Source organism: Lepidochelys kempii, chromosome 7 (assembly GCF_965140285.1).
Source record: "Lepidochelys kempii isolate rLepKem1 chromosome 7, rLepKem1.hap1, whole genome shotgun sequence".
NCBI classification, from domain to species: domain Eukaryota; kingdom Metazoa; phylum Chordata; order Testudines; family Cheloniidae; genus Lepidochelys; species Lepidochelys kempii.
The window spans coordinates 120,236,398-120,250,438 of NC_136386.1; the positions used below are offsets into that span (position 1 = coordinate 120,236,398).

General features: G+C 40.6%; 1 protein-coding gene across 5 annotated transcripts in view; it reads right to left on the minus strand.

The window, feature by feature from the left end:
- Positions 1–5,249: 5,249 nt before the first annotated feature.
- The window catches only part of SLK (STE20 like kinase), a 65,756-nt gene continuing 56,964 nt past the window's right edge, over positions 5,250–14,041 (minus strand). For all 5 annotated transcript variants that reach the window (XM_073354448.2, XM_073354449.2, XM_073354450.2 and 2 more), the window contains 4 exons: positions 12,338–12,526; positions 10,788–10,913; positions 8,995–9,108; positions 5,250–7,430 (listed from right to left, as the gene is read on the minus strand). In XM_073354448.2, coding sequence (XP_073210549.1) covers positions 7,284–7,430; positions 8,995–9,108; positions 10,788–10,913; positions 12,338–12,526 — 576 coding nt within the window. In that variant the 3' untranslated portion in view covers positions 5,250–7,283. The remainder of the gene's footprint in view (positions 7,431–8,994; positions 9,109–10,787; positions 10,914–12,337; positions 12,527–14,041) is intronic.

Below are 14,041 nucleotides of genomic sequence, written 5' to 3' on the forward strand. Positions count from 1 at the left end.
GGACTGGAACACATGAGTTATGAGGAGAGGCTGAGGGAGCTGGGATTGTTTAGCCTGCAGAAGAGAAGAATGAGGGGGGATTTGATAGCTGCTTTCAACTACCTGAAAGGGGGTTCCAAAGAGGATGGCTCTAGACTGTTCTCAATGGTAGCAGATGACAGAACGAGGAGTAATGGTCTCAAGTTGCAGTGGGGGAGGTTTAGATTGGATATTAGGAAAAACTTTTTCACTAAGAGGGTGGTGAAACACTGGAATGCGTTACCTAGGGAGGTGGTAGAATCTCCTTCCTTAGAGGTTTTTAAGGTCAGGCTTGACAAAGCCCTGGCTGGGATGATTTAACTGGGAATTGGTCCTGCTTTGAGCAGGGGGTTGGACTAGATGACCTTCTGGGGTCCCTTCCAACCCTGATATTCTATGATTCTATGATTCTATGAATTGCTGGGTATATGTGGGGTAGCACGGCCACTGGTAAGGCTGGTATCTATATTGTCAAATTCTGGTCATAGGGGTTTGAATTCCTAGAGACCGGAGAGTTGCCCTGGAGTCCTTCATGGAGTTGAGTATGTCATTGATGGTGGAGGCGAATAGTTTGGCACTGTTGAAGGGGAGATCCTCAGTGGTACTCCGGACCTCCCATGGAAAGGAAGAGGACGAGAGCCAGGACCCTCGGCGCATCACAACTGCTGTGGCAGTGGACCGTGCCACAGTATTGGCTACATCAAGGGCAGCTTGAAGAGCAGTGCGGGAGATGGTTTGTCCCTCAGAAACTATGGCTGTAAATTGTTGTTTCTTATCTTCTGGAATGTGATCAATAAAGTCCATGAATTTATTATAATTTTTGAAGTTGTACTTTGCTAGAATGGCTGAATAATTAGCAATGCAAAACTGCAAAGTGGAAGAAGTGCATACCTTATGTCCAAGCAGATCTAGTCGCTTACTGTCCTTGTCGGAAGGGGTGCAGTGGGGAAATTGGTGTTTGTTCTTGTGGTTAACTGCGTCTACCACCAGTGAGTTTGGCGCTTGGTGAGTAAAAAGGAATTCTGAGCCCTTGGAAGGAATAAAGTACTTTCGGTCCGCTTTCTTACAGGTAGGCAGGCTTGCAGCTGGAGTTTGCCAAATGGCCTTGGCAGGTTCTAAAAGGGCTGCGTTGATAGGTAATGCAATTCTAGAAGAAGAAGAGGGCTGCAGGATGTCAGTTAGCTTATGCTGCTGTTCAGGAATTTCCTCCAGATTAATTCATAGGTCATTGGCAGCTCTTTTAAACAGGTCTTGAAATTTCAAGAAGTTGTCCGAAGACGAGGAAGCAATCATAGACTATCAGAGTTGGCAGGGACCTCAGGAGGTCATCTAGTCCAACCCCCTGCTCAAAGCAGGACCAATCACCAATTTTTGCCCCCATCCCTAAATGGCCCCCTCAAGGATTGAACTCACAACCCTGGGTTTAGCAGGCCAGTGCTCAAACCACTGAGCTATCCCTCTCCACAGTGCTTCATCAAGCAGAACAACTGGTTCTACCAGGTTAGAAGCAGGCCGTGCTTGCTCTTGCGGTTGTGACAGGACTGTCTGGAGTCAGTGGCAGGGCCGTCGGCTGGTGGTACCGAGCAGGTCTCATGCCTGGCTGCATTGGTACAACGAGTGTGGCCCTGAGTATAAGGAGCCCATGGAGCCCAATATTGCCACTGCGGTGGGAAGGGCATGGGTGGTGCCATCCAGGGGTTCATGCACCATGGGGCAGGACCCTCGGAGTAGGACGAGGCAGCTTTTCTATGACCTCTCCTGTGGACAGGAGATCTGAAATTTCAGACTTAAATAGCTAAAATAATTAAAATTTACCATTTTAAAAATCCTATGACCGTGAAATTGACCAAAATGGACCGTGAATTTGGTAGGGCCCTATAGATAATGGCCAAAATGGCCACTTACCGCTTTTGTGCTGCTACGACTCTCGCTTGTACCAAACACATCCACGCAGGGCAGGTCATATATAAGTAAGGCTCCTTGTTTGTCACAGCGGTCACGGATTCCATGACTTTCTGTGACTTCAGCAGCAACTGGTGTGTCTGGCAGCTCAGGCAGCCCCTAGGCCCGTCACACTGGCTGCTGCTGTTGCTGGGGCAGCCTTGTCCCTCCTCCTCCGCAGCAGAAGTTTGGGGAAGGGGCTCAGGACCGGGGGTTGCGGTACGGGGTGGTGCTTACCTAGGGCGGGCTCCCCGGAAGGGCTCCAGGAACTCCCCTCCCTCAGCTCCTAGCTCCATGTGCTGCCTCTGCCAGCAGGCACTGCCCCCGCAGCTCCCATTGGCTATGGTTCCCAGCCAATGGGAGCTGCAGAACCTGGGCTTGGGCGGAGGCAGCACGTGGAACTCAGGAGCCAATTAGGGAGCCTGTCCCAGCCCTGCTAACCCTCCCCCGAGCACCCACAGTGCTCCCCTGCCAGGCTGGCCCCCCCGCCCCGAGCACCTGGGACACCCCGAGCACCCGGGGTGCCCCCACCCCCTGTGATCTGTCCGTGATTTTTACTAAAAATACCCATGACCATTATTCGTGATGTACCATCAAGAAAAGCCTGAAGTACAGTTCAAAATTTTCAAACTTGGGTTCCTAAAATTAGGCACCCAAAAAAAATTATCTGGTTCTCAGAGGTAATAAGCACCCGCAAAATCACTGGGAACTGGGGTTTCTCAGCACATCTGGAAATCAGGCCATCCAGTCAGGTATCTAGATACAGATTTAAAAGCCTTTGCTTTAGATATCAAAGTTTGAAAATGTGGGCCTTTCTGTGTTGAAGCTGTCAAAATCTTGGTTTTTTTCCCCACAACTTCTGAGGGAGAACTAGCTGAAACCATCAATATGACTTGCCACCATAAACATAAGTTCCTGGTGGAAGTACTTTCAGGCACTTTCCTTGTTAAGGGATAAATGTTAAGTAAAAGAGTAGGATTTTTTGACAAATCTCTGTAGTACTGGGATGGAATCCTTTGAGCCTCTAGAGACATTTCTTATTTGCCAGGGATATTGAGATTTGGGAGACAAGATATCAAACTCTTCCTGTATAATTTGGGGGTGGCATTATTTTAAAAACGCTTGGCTGAAGAAAACTGATATAAGAACAGTACATACATGAGGAAAAGATACTTCATGCTTCCTTGAACCATAGGAAAAAGGGATTTTTAGTGAAACACTTGACTAAACAGACAATTCCTCCTCAAGCATAAAGGCCTGATGCATAATTTGAAATGATAATCAGCTTTCAAAGATTGCTGTGGAAAATCACTTTGAGTGGCCCCAACCATCACTCATTTCCAGACTGTGGAAATCAAAGTAATACAGCCTCACCTGAATTTAATTTCTGCTTATTCTGAGTTTTCTACAAGAAAATCTTTAAAACCAAATTAGGACATCCCTGGCCCCACATGACAAAGCAGTTGTGCTCAATCTTTTTGTAATAACCTCAGTTATGTGATGTTTTAACACAATAGAATGAAATTTCCTGGCAAGGCCACTGTGCAAGAAAAGCATCTCTCCTTGGCAAAGATAGATTTCCTAAGGCATATCCATTTTATGATGGGTGTGCTTTCAGGATGACTGAGAGGGACAGCAGGAAGCTTAGAGAACAACATATTTTTTAAAATTGCCTGTGTATATGAAATTACACTCTGAGAGGAAAAGAAGAAAGTCAGGGGGTGAAATTCTGGCTCCATTGAAGTCAATGGCAAAACTGACATGGACTGCAGTGGGGCTCAGATATCACCATTTCTATGTCCTCTGTGATCTGAAGAACATTTTACTTTAAGGAGGCCGCTACGGTTCTGGGTAGGAGACCCAGGCTTTGGGTGAAGAACCTTCTACAATAAGTACAGCAGAATCCAGATTATCCAACGATCTCAGGTGTCCCACCTGCAACATTCAACTAACAAAGGCTCTGACTCTGCAAACATTTGAACACATTAGTAACTTTATGCTGCGAGTAGTGCCGTTGAACTCATGCATGTTTACAGGGTCAAGTCTCAAGGGAGCCAAGTAAGGTGGTATTGAAGCCTGCTTTCAGGGTCCAGGAAGACAGACCTAATGGTCTGACTCTGCCAAAGGCAACAAGAGTCAGGCCTGGAGCTATACAGAGCTGAGGTGTACAAGAAGTACAGTCCTGTGATGTGCAGATCTGTGGCACTGGAATTTCAGCTGATTCTCAAGGGAAATTTCCAGTCTTTGGATTGGAGTTTTAAGATGGATTCAGAGTGGAAGTTTTCCTGTACTTGCACTTTAGCAGTGTCAACACCACATTCATTTCCCACAGCAATACTGAAGAGAGTACAAAAAAGTCTGAAATTTAGGGGCCCTTATGAGAAGAGGCAACATTTGACACTAATTCAGAAGCCTCAATCTCTGCTGGGGAAGGAGACACTGGTGGGACTAAGTGTACTTAAGTAAGTGAGGATCTGTTGTAAAATAGAAGAGGCCAACTGAAATGTTCAGTTGCAGGTCATAAATTTGTACCCCATTTTGTGCTTTGCCCTGCTGGTATTGATCATGCGGTGGAAAATAAAGGTGAGCAAGTGCAGATTGTAACCACGCTGTTTAGGGGGAAATGAGATTTTATCAGACCAAATTCAGTGAGAAAAGCAATTGTTTCATCTGGAAAATAAGTGAGATCAGGCTTCATTCTGAATTTAAATGTGTCATGAGCTAAGGCATCAAAACAATCTTGTACATCTCTTCATGTTCCATAATCTTCAAAAAGCAATTTTATAAGCCTAAGTACATAAACAATGATTTTACCCTAGATTTTATTACCAAATGGTAATTTTAAATCAGATTTCATTTATCAAGACATTTCAAACTACTGCAGCTATTTAAAGAATGCAGTATGACTGGAAATACTCTGAATCCAACCCTGCCCAAACACTGAATGAGGTTTCAGCTGCTACACTCCCTTCCTGTATCCTTTTAATGAATTCATTTGTGACCTTTCTGAAGGGATAAGGTTACAGAGGTTGGTGAGGAAGGTGGTGGAACTCAAATAAAAAGTCTTACAGATGCAGAATAATATATATAGTGTGTCATAAAATATAGTAGCAAATGATCATCTAAACCTCCAAAATATTAGAGTGAGAGGAGAAAATACATACTCTGCCTGCGAAGTTATTAAACATTTTGAATGAGCTGAACACAAAGTTTAGAGGGGGAAAATTTGCCTGACCCCTTCACAAAAAATAACAATGTATTTTGCAAAAAAACAGTTTTTCACACAGATGTCCTGTTGACTATAGTGATATAAACACTATTTAATATATTTAGTACTAGTCATTTTATAAAGGTGTAGCTTAAAAAGTAAAGGCCTTCAAAGACATTTTTCACCCTAGAATTTTGGAATAAACATATTAAAGAATTTTGCATATAGCAACATATTACATTCTAGTATGATATGGTATGTGAATTTACAACCAATACACAATACATATTTATATAATGAAATGCCAGAAATTAAGGCTAGCTATAAAGTAATTTTCAGAGTAAGTTATACTTATCAAAAATGTTACAAAATTTAAATCAAAACATGCATTTCTCATTATATTTACTGTGCTGTCAATTTAAACTGTCTGCATTAACAAGCTAAAAGTTCAGCATACAAGATTTCAACCAAGCCCAATTAAAATTCTACATTAATTTATAACCAGTTCCTTCACATGCGTCAACACTGTTCCCGTGAAATGAACATTATATGTTCACCAGTCAGATGTTTGATGCAAGCTAGCAAACAAAAATAAAGGAACTTTTACAAAGAGACTAAAAGATCACGCCTCAAATGACAGAAAGCAAACATTATTTTACAAATTTAACTTTGGCATACCAATGTACAGTTTATAATACTGTCTTGATATGACTCAAATTCTAAACCTTCAACGAGTGCGCTTTTCTTTAATACAGTTACATTCCCACCAGCTACATGATAAACATTTCAGATTTTTCTTCCCACTGCAAATCAGTCAAGTAAATAACCTACAGTACACCTCTGAAACTGAAAAATAAAAATCTTAACACGTTAATTACTATGTGGCAAAAAAACAACAACCCAAACACACGCATATTTTTAAAGTAGTTTGTCTACATATTCAACTTAAATCCTTCCATGAAATAAACTGACTAAAACAAAAATTTCAAAACATTTCTATTCAGATCAGATTTCAGCAACTAGTTTATAAATATGACCAGTCACTTCCACTTCTCTGATGGAGTTTCAAATGAACGGACTTTGGTAAGAAGAGAAGGATCCACCTACCCAGTCCAAGTATGTTAGAGAAACAATGTGCAAAGTGCACATTAGGTTCTGAAAATACATTCTACAGTTTTTATTTCAGTCTGTAGAAGTAAACACCGCTCATGTGTAAGGAAAATAACAACTTGTGCATTTTGAAATTAGCAGGTTTTCACCTTTACATATTTCAGTGCAAAATATTTTAGGGTGAGGACTTGTGACCAAAACGGCAGTAGCAGCAGGATTTTTTTTTTTAATTTTTTTTTTTTACAGCAACATCAATGCGAAGAAGGTTTTTTAAGAACAATAAGAGACTACCCTATTGCAAAGAATAATATATTGAAGTGTTTCAGGCACTGGATTAATGAAACTAGCACCCCATTTCATCCTGGATTTTAATGGACAAAACATGTAATGGAGGTTTGGTTGCTTTAGTTATGATGCCAGAGGGTTTTTTAAAACCTTTTAAAGGCATATGCTGTAACTAAATATGTTGAGCATAAGACTTTTTTTCTTCAAATTCAACAGTATGGTTTGAAGAAATAGTTTCTGCCCTAGTTATGAATGACTTGCTCAATGACACAAAACTTTTAACCTCTTTACAGCACAGTTTCAGTTGTGAAATTCTGTGGTGGAGAAATCAGACAGTCAAAAAAAGAAGCAATATTATATCGTTTACATGATGATTTGTGTAACAGTTTCTTTTTTGTGGTGATTATATCTAATATTTTAAGCTTATTTTCTTAATGTCAAAATAGTAGATAACATTTTCTGAGACTGATTTATAAAAAAAATTCTTCTTGAAACATCTGAAGGACGACATCATATTACCATTACAGACCAATGTCTGTTCTTCTATTTAGTTTTCTCCCAGTCAGAAACAAAAAGGAAAAATCTTGACAATGACACTGTTGATTGTCTCCACCGAAACTTAAAAGCATAGAGGTCCTTTGATGTAGTTTGTAGATTCTACCACGGCAGAAGCTGAAGATATGAGCATTCCAAATAGGAAAATCTACAGAAGTTCCTAGAGTTACGATCCAGTGGAGTGCAGGCTAGGGATTGGATAGAATTTGGAAATCCGGCTCTGTGTTGAAGGGTTAAGGCATTCAGACTCTCCAGTCATTTTAAAGAAAACTTCCTGTTCTTGAAGTTTTCTAGCAAATTCCTCTTCCAGTGTCTAAAAACAACAGATTAACAAAGGTGTATATGGTGAAGTACAAAGAAATCCACGATACCAACGTGTTATTTGCCCAACCTTCATGCAACAGACCACAAAAAATCATGCACTAATATAAAATTGAGCATACAGAGGCTTTATAGTCTACTACTTAGGTTGGTCTGTATCTGTAGGACAGTTTGCCCATAGCTATAGCTATGTTTAAGGGTCCCATTTATTTTTTACACACATAGAATCATAGAATATCAGGGTTGGAAGGGACCCCTGAAGGTCATCTAGTCCAACCCCCTGCTCGAAGCAGGACCAATTCCCAGTTAAATCATCCCAGCCAGGGCTTTGTCAAGCCTGACCTTAAAAACCTCTAAGGAAGGAGATTCTACCACCTCCCTAGGTAACGCATTCCAGTGTTTCACCACCCTCTTAGTGAAAAAGTTTTTCCTAATATCCAATCTAAACCTCCCCCACTGCAACTTGAGACCATTACTCCTCGTTCTGTCATCTGCTACCATTGAGAACAGTCTAGAGCCATCCTCTTTGGAACCCCCTTTCAGGTAGTTGAAAGCAGCTATCAAATCCCCCCTCATTCTTCTCTTCTGCAGGCTAAACAATCTCAGCTCCCTCAGCCTCTCCTCATAAGTCATGTGTTCTAGACCCCTAATCATTTTTGTTGCCCTTCGCTGGACTCTCTCCAATTTATCCACATCCTTCTTGTAGTGTGGGGCCCAAAACTGGACACAGTACTCCAGATGAGGCCTCACCAATGTCGAATAGAGGGGAACGATCACGTCCCTCGATCTGCTCGCTATGCCCCTACTTATACATCCCAAAATGCCATTGGCCTTCTTGGCAACAAGGGCACACTGCTGACTCATATCCAGCTTCTCGTCCATTGTCACCCCTAGGTCCTTTTCCGCAGAACTGCTGCCTAGCCATTCGGTCCCTAGTCTGTAGCGGTGCATTGGATTCTTCCATCCTAAGTGCAGGACCCTGCACTTATCCTTATTGAACCTCATCAGATTTCTTTTGGCCCAATCCTCCAATTTGTCTAGGTCCTTCTGTATCCTATCCCTCCCCTCCAGCGTATCTACCACTCCTCCCAGTTTAGTATCATCCGCAAATTTGCTGAGAGTGCAATCCACACCATCCTCCAGATCATTTATGAAGATATTGAACAAAACCGGCCCCAGGACCGACCCTTGGGGCACTCCACTTGACACCGGCTGCCAACTAGACATGGAGCCATTGATCACTACCCGTTGAGCCCGACAATCTAGCCAGCTTTCTACCCACCTTATAGTGCACACATACATACATACATGTGTGCACACACTCTAGGAGATGTTAAAAGGTGGATAACTTGCAAGCCTCTCCTGTCTGCCTCCCTTGTATCTATTGTGGCTTCTAGATAAGGTGATGCTCTACTGAATTTTTTGTACATTAGTTTCACTGTTTTGCTGGGATGAATTTTTTTTGTACTGTCCAATTTGTAACCATACAGTTTCAGAGTCTGAGGCATCATTTATCTTCTGGCCCCATCTTTTGCTTATAAACTGTCCTCAGTTACCTTTTTTCTTGGTCTTAGTTTCTCTCTCCATTCCTTCAGTTCTAGGCTATGCTCTTCATCTAACTCTTTTAGTTTCTGAGTCTCATGTTCAACCAGTAGATGGCATTTTTCATTCTGAAAATAAGATCGATAATCCTTAAATAAAACTAATTCAGATTAGACAATAAACCATTTGTACAGTAACATATGTTGTCCTAATTATTTTAAATCAGCTTACACTGTATAATGTGATGTGAATTATAACATAATGCACTCTTATCAAGAGCTGATGTTTCCAAAAGAACCAGTGGTTTTGTGTTATAAAATATGGCATAATCAGAAATATTGTGAAAAGCGTTTCATTGGTGTAGAAGATAATGTCACTCAACACTGTATGTGTGTTATTGGCTAATCTATTCAGTGTCACGCAGTGCATGCTCTGTCTAGTCAAGGCAGTTTTGTTGGATTCAGTTTAAGAGCTTATTACGTTAGAAAGTTATGCTTACAACCATTTCATCCCTTGATTCCAATAGTTAAGGCTGACTGACAAATCAAAGGGGATATGTCTTTATGGAGGGAGCCTCAGGATCACCACTATACAGAGGTAAACAGCAACAAACCACAGGAGAGAATGGGTCCAACTTCAGCAAGATATTTATGCACATGCCTAACTTTAAATAGATGAGTAGTCCATTCAAAGCAAAAGGGAACGGAACTGCTTAAAAGGTAGGCATGTGCTTAAGTACCTTGCTGAAGCAAGACTTTAGTTATAAACACTTGCCAAAGGCTATCTACGGGTTCAATCCTAGCTGAGCTCAGTCTAAGACCTGAATGGGGAAGAATGGGGAACACAGATGGCTGATGGTGCACCACCCTTAAGTCATCATCTTGATCCTGAAGCCAGCTGGGGGCCAAATTATCCCCTGCTACAGCGCAGAGCAACCTTAGGGCAGCTCTAACTTACACCCAGCTGAAATGGCCCCCAATGGTCTGTTCCTACAGTGAGGGCTCACTGAAGCACATCAGTGCTGTGGCCATGCCCACTTCCACAGGATGCTGTGAAAGAGAGTAGTGTAGCACCAGCTTCCTTGGCTCTATGCCACTGGGGGATTTCCCCACTACAAGGGGAATAATTGGCTGGTCACTTAACTCCTGCTTTAAATCTGCCTTATGTCACTGGAGCAGAAGAAAACAAACTTAATGGGGAACAGAATCTGGCTCATGGTGTGTAGCAGCTGGTTTTACAACTTACAGGTCATGAAAAGACCAAAAACTGAGGCCTGTATTACTGAAAACTTTGTTATGTTCCAGAACTGCAGATGTAGTCAACAACCTGCCCTTTGCAAGACAGACCTCATTACAGGTGGTACTATAGACCTGGTCTTATGGTGAGGTACTGACACCATTCAGAGCAACTGAAAATTCAAACAACAGAAGATGGAGCTACTTTTCTGTTTTGAATGCGGATTAAAAACAAAAACACATTAAAAAGAAATGTTGCCAAAGGAAAGTAGCAGTTAAAACAAAGGTTGGTAAGCACTCTACAAGTTAATGTTCCCTTACGGTTCATATTCTCTCTCTCTCTCTCTGTGTATGTATCGATTTATCCTTAACTGAGTTATAGATATGAATCAAGAGTACACTATGCTGTATCCCTTAGAAAGGGATCTCATTAATTTCTATATGGATGGGTAATTATGTAAGAAAAACACCATTAAAACATTTTCCTAATCAATAAATTCAGAATTGTCTCAGTTTGTATTGATTAACTTGACTCTTCATACACTGCTTATTTTATGCCCTATATGTTTAACCTGTAATTGGTGCAGTTCTCTGATGTTTGCTTCACACTGCAACTGAAGGTCCCGCATTTGATTTTCATGTTTTTGATGCTGAGCCAACCTCTCATTTTTCTGCCTCTTTTCTTCTTGAGTAGCAAACTAAAATTAAAAACAAAGAGTAGGTGATTTATACAGTACCTAATGCAGGTATATATTACAAATGACTTTTCCAGGGTTGTAAAGAATATAACGGATTTACAGTATAACTGGACAGAACAACATTACAAGATTAAAGTCATCATTGCAATTTCCTAATTCTCACCACTTGAATTTTCCAATATACCCTTATCCAAGGCAGGCTCTTCCCTCCCATCTCTTCTCCTTCATGTCACTTCACCATCTTTGTTCAAATCCCTCCCTAAAACTCACTTCTTCCATGAGGCCCCTAAAATATGTCAATTATAGTTATTATGGGCCCCAACACATCTAGTGTAAATCAACAAAGCTCTGTTGACTTTAATGGAGCAAACGGATTTGCACCAGTTTAGAATCTGGCTCTATATTTTAAAAAAATAAACATTCAATATACGCATAAACTATAAATGAGTAATCCTTGCCTCTCATCTAATATACTTTCACTCCTTGTATCAAATCTAAGGCTCCGATCCTTCAAAAACTTATGCATGTACTTAACTTTACATACTCAGTAGTCACATTGACTTCCATGGGATCACTTACTTATGTAAAGTTAAGAATGTGTTAAGTCTTTGGATGATTGGGGCCTGAAGTTATCTGGTATGATCTTCAAGGCAAGAACTATATTATTTTACTAGTACTGAAGAGTGCCTACTAAATTGGGGGTCTCCGTAAAAACAACAAACATCAATCCTATTCAAGAATTAGAACATATATAGATGATTATCAAAAACAGGCTGTCAAAAATCAGAACAATTTAAATGTCTTTGGTTATACTCAACTGGAGAAGTAATCCAATCTGCAGCAGGCATTCCAGCTAACCTTATAATATGCACACAATTTGGAAACATCAAAAACTATTGGGGCACACAACAAACTGATTTGTACAAACAAATTTGGAGAAGGATTAAGGGCAACTGCAAATATTTCTCTTAAATGCAAGAAGAAATGGCTGCTCCACATTGACCCAGTAGGTAGAATTCCATGATAAACAATCCAGTCTCCATTTTACAGTGGGATGATTTTAGATATATATTCCAAATTGAGTTGTGGCCTTCAAACCTGCACAGAGGACTAGATGGTATTCTCTTTGAAACTCAATAAAATTATATTCCAAAAGTTGTCCATGAAAGTAAATATTAAGCATTATAAAGTTCATAACATCCTGAGGCCAAATGTACTTCTTTCACAGAATTTCAAGCCCTTGATCACTTCTGACATATATAAAAGACTGATTTGGGACACTCATGCAGCAGTACAGAGCAATATCTCTAGGCCTTCAAACTGATCCCTTTTAAAATACAACTGAATACATATAATTATACTTCAAAACTTCACTCAACTCAAGCACTTTCAGAGATTTTAAACTATAGATGTTTTTCAGTCACCTGTTTAATCTTCTCACGATCCTGTTCTGGAGTGCCTGATGAGTTAATTCTTAAACTTTTCTTAAACATAGCCATTCGAGTCTTTGCTTCACTTCGCTGGATTTTGGGCAGTCTTGCTCTTTCCTGAGTTTGCCTGTTCTTTAACTCCTCAATAAGCCGTTGATTATATCGTTGCATCTGTTCTGTTTCCTAAAAAGGTTTTGAATAAAAAGATTGTTTGTAATATTGCTTTATGACTAACATAATATGTTTAAACATTTAGGCCCCAATTTAGCAAAGCACTTAAACATGTGCTTACATCCATCCCATTAGTGCAGGGGCCTGATTCAAAGCCCAGTGAAGCCAAGGGCGTCTTTCCATTGATTCCAAAAAGCTTTGGATCAGGTGCCAATCCACTTAAGTCAAGCATATACGCAAGTTGAACATGGAGACTGAAACACATGCTTATAGTTAGGGCCCTACCAAATTCATAGTCCACTTTTGTAAATTTCACCATCATAGCATTTGAAAAATCTTGAATGTCATGGTTTCAGATACTTAAACCTTAAATTTCATGGTGTTTTAACAACCACGAATATGTATTTTTAAAACAGCAAAATATCAACATGTAAAGTCCTTAAGACACAGCATTTCTCAAACTGGGGGTCCCAACCAAAAAAGGGGGTTGTAAAGCTATTATGAGAGGGTGGGGTGTCACGGTATACCACCCTTACTTCCGCACAGCCTTCAGAGCTGAGTGGTGGCAGAGCTGTGGCTGCTGGCCTGGCACCCAGCTCTGAAGGCTGCGCCATCAGGAGCAGCGCAGAGGTAAGGGTGGCATGGTACGGTGGCAGCAATATTGCCACCCTCACTTCTATGCTGCTGGTGGTGGCGGCACTGCCTTCAGAACTGGGCCCCTGGCCAGCAGCTGCTGCTCTCCAGCTCTGAAGGATAGGGTAAAAGTACACAAAAGACCAAATTTCACGGTCTGTGATGTGTTTTTCATGGCTGTGAATTTGGTAGGGCCCTACTTATAGTATTTTCCTGAACTTGGGGCCTTACAGGGACACTGATATTAAATATTCTTAAATAAGACCTCTTTACCTATGTTAAAAATACCATAGGTTATTAAAACTCTAACTTTAGTGTAATTACTCTGGACTTACACTAGTGCAATGTAGCTCAGAATATGGTCCATATCGCTTTCAGGTTCTCTTGCATTAACACATTGCTGGAGTCGTTGGACTCTAAACACTGCAGAGAGCTTTTTGTTTAAAGAACCTGCTTCTATTGGAATAAAATACCAATACTAACAAGAATCCACTAATGGTAATATTTCTATTGGTTTTTTATTTTTAAAAGCTTGTTTTATGAAATCTAACTTTTGGGCTAAATTTGACATAAAAAGTATCTTGATCCCATTACTTTATAGGCCCAATACTACAAATGATTACGCAAATAGATGGAACCGATCACATAAGAAAAGATGTAAACGTATTTTTGGAAGATAAGTTTCTATATTTTTAACCCCAGTGCTCCCTTTTATGCTCCCTAATTGTTTACTGCTCTCACATGTTACATCTGGTCTTAAATTTAGATTGTAATCTTTCTGGATAAGGAATGTTTCTCTCCTAATTGCGAGGAACCTGGCTTACTTTAAGTGCTTGAAATATAAATAATGTGTTAACTACCAAACATGTCAAACAACTTTGACAAAATGCCTCA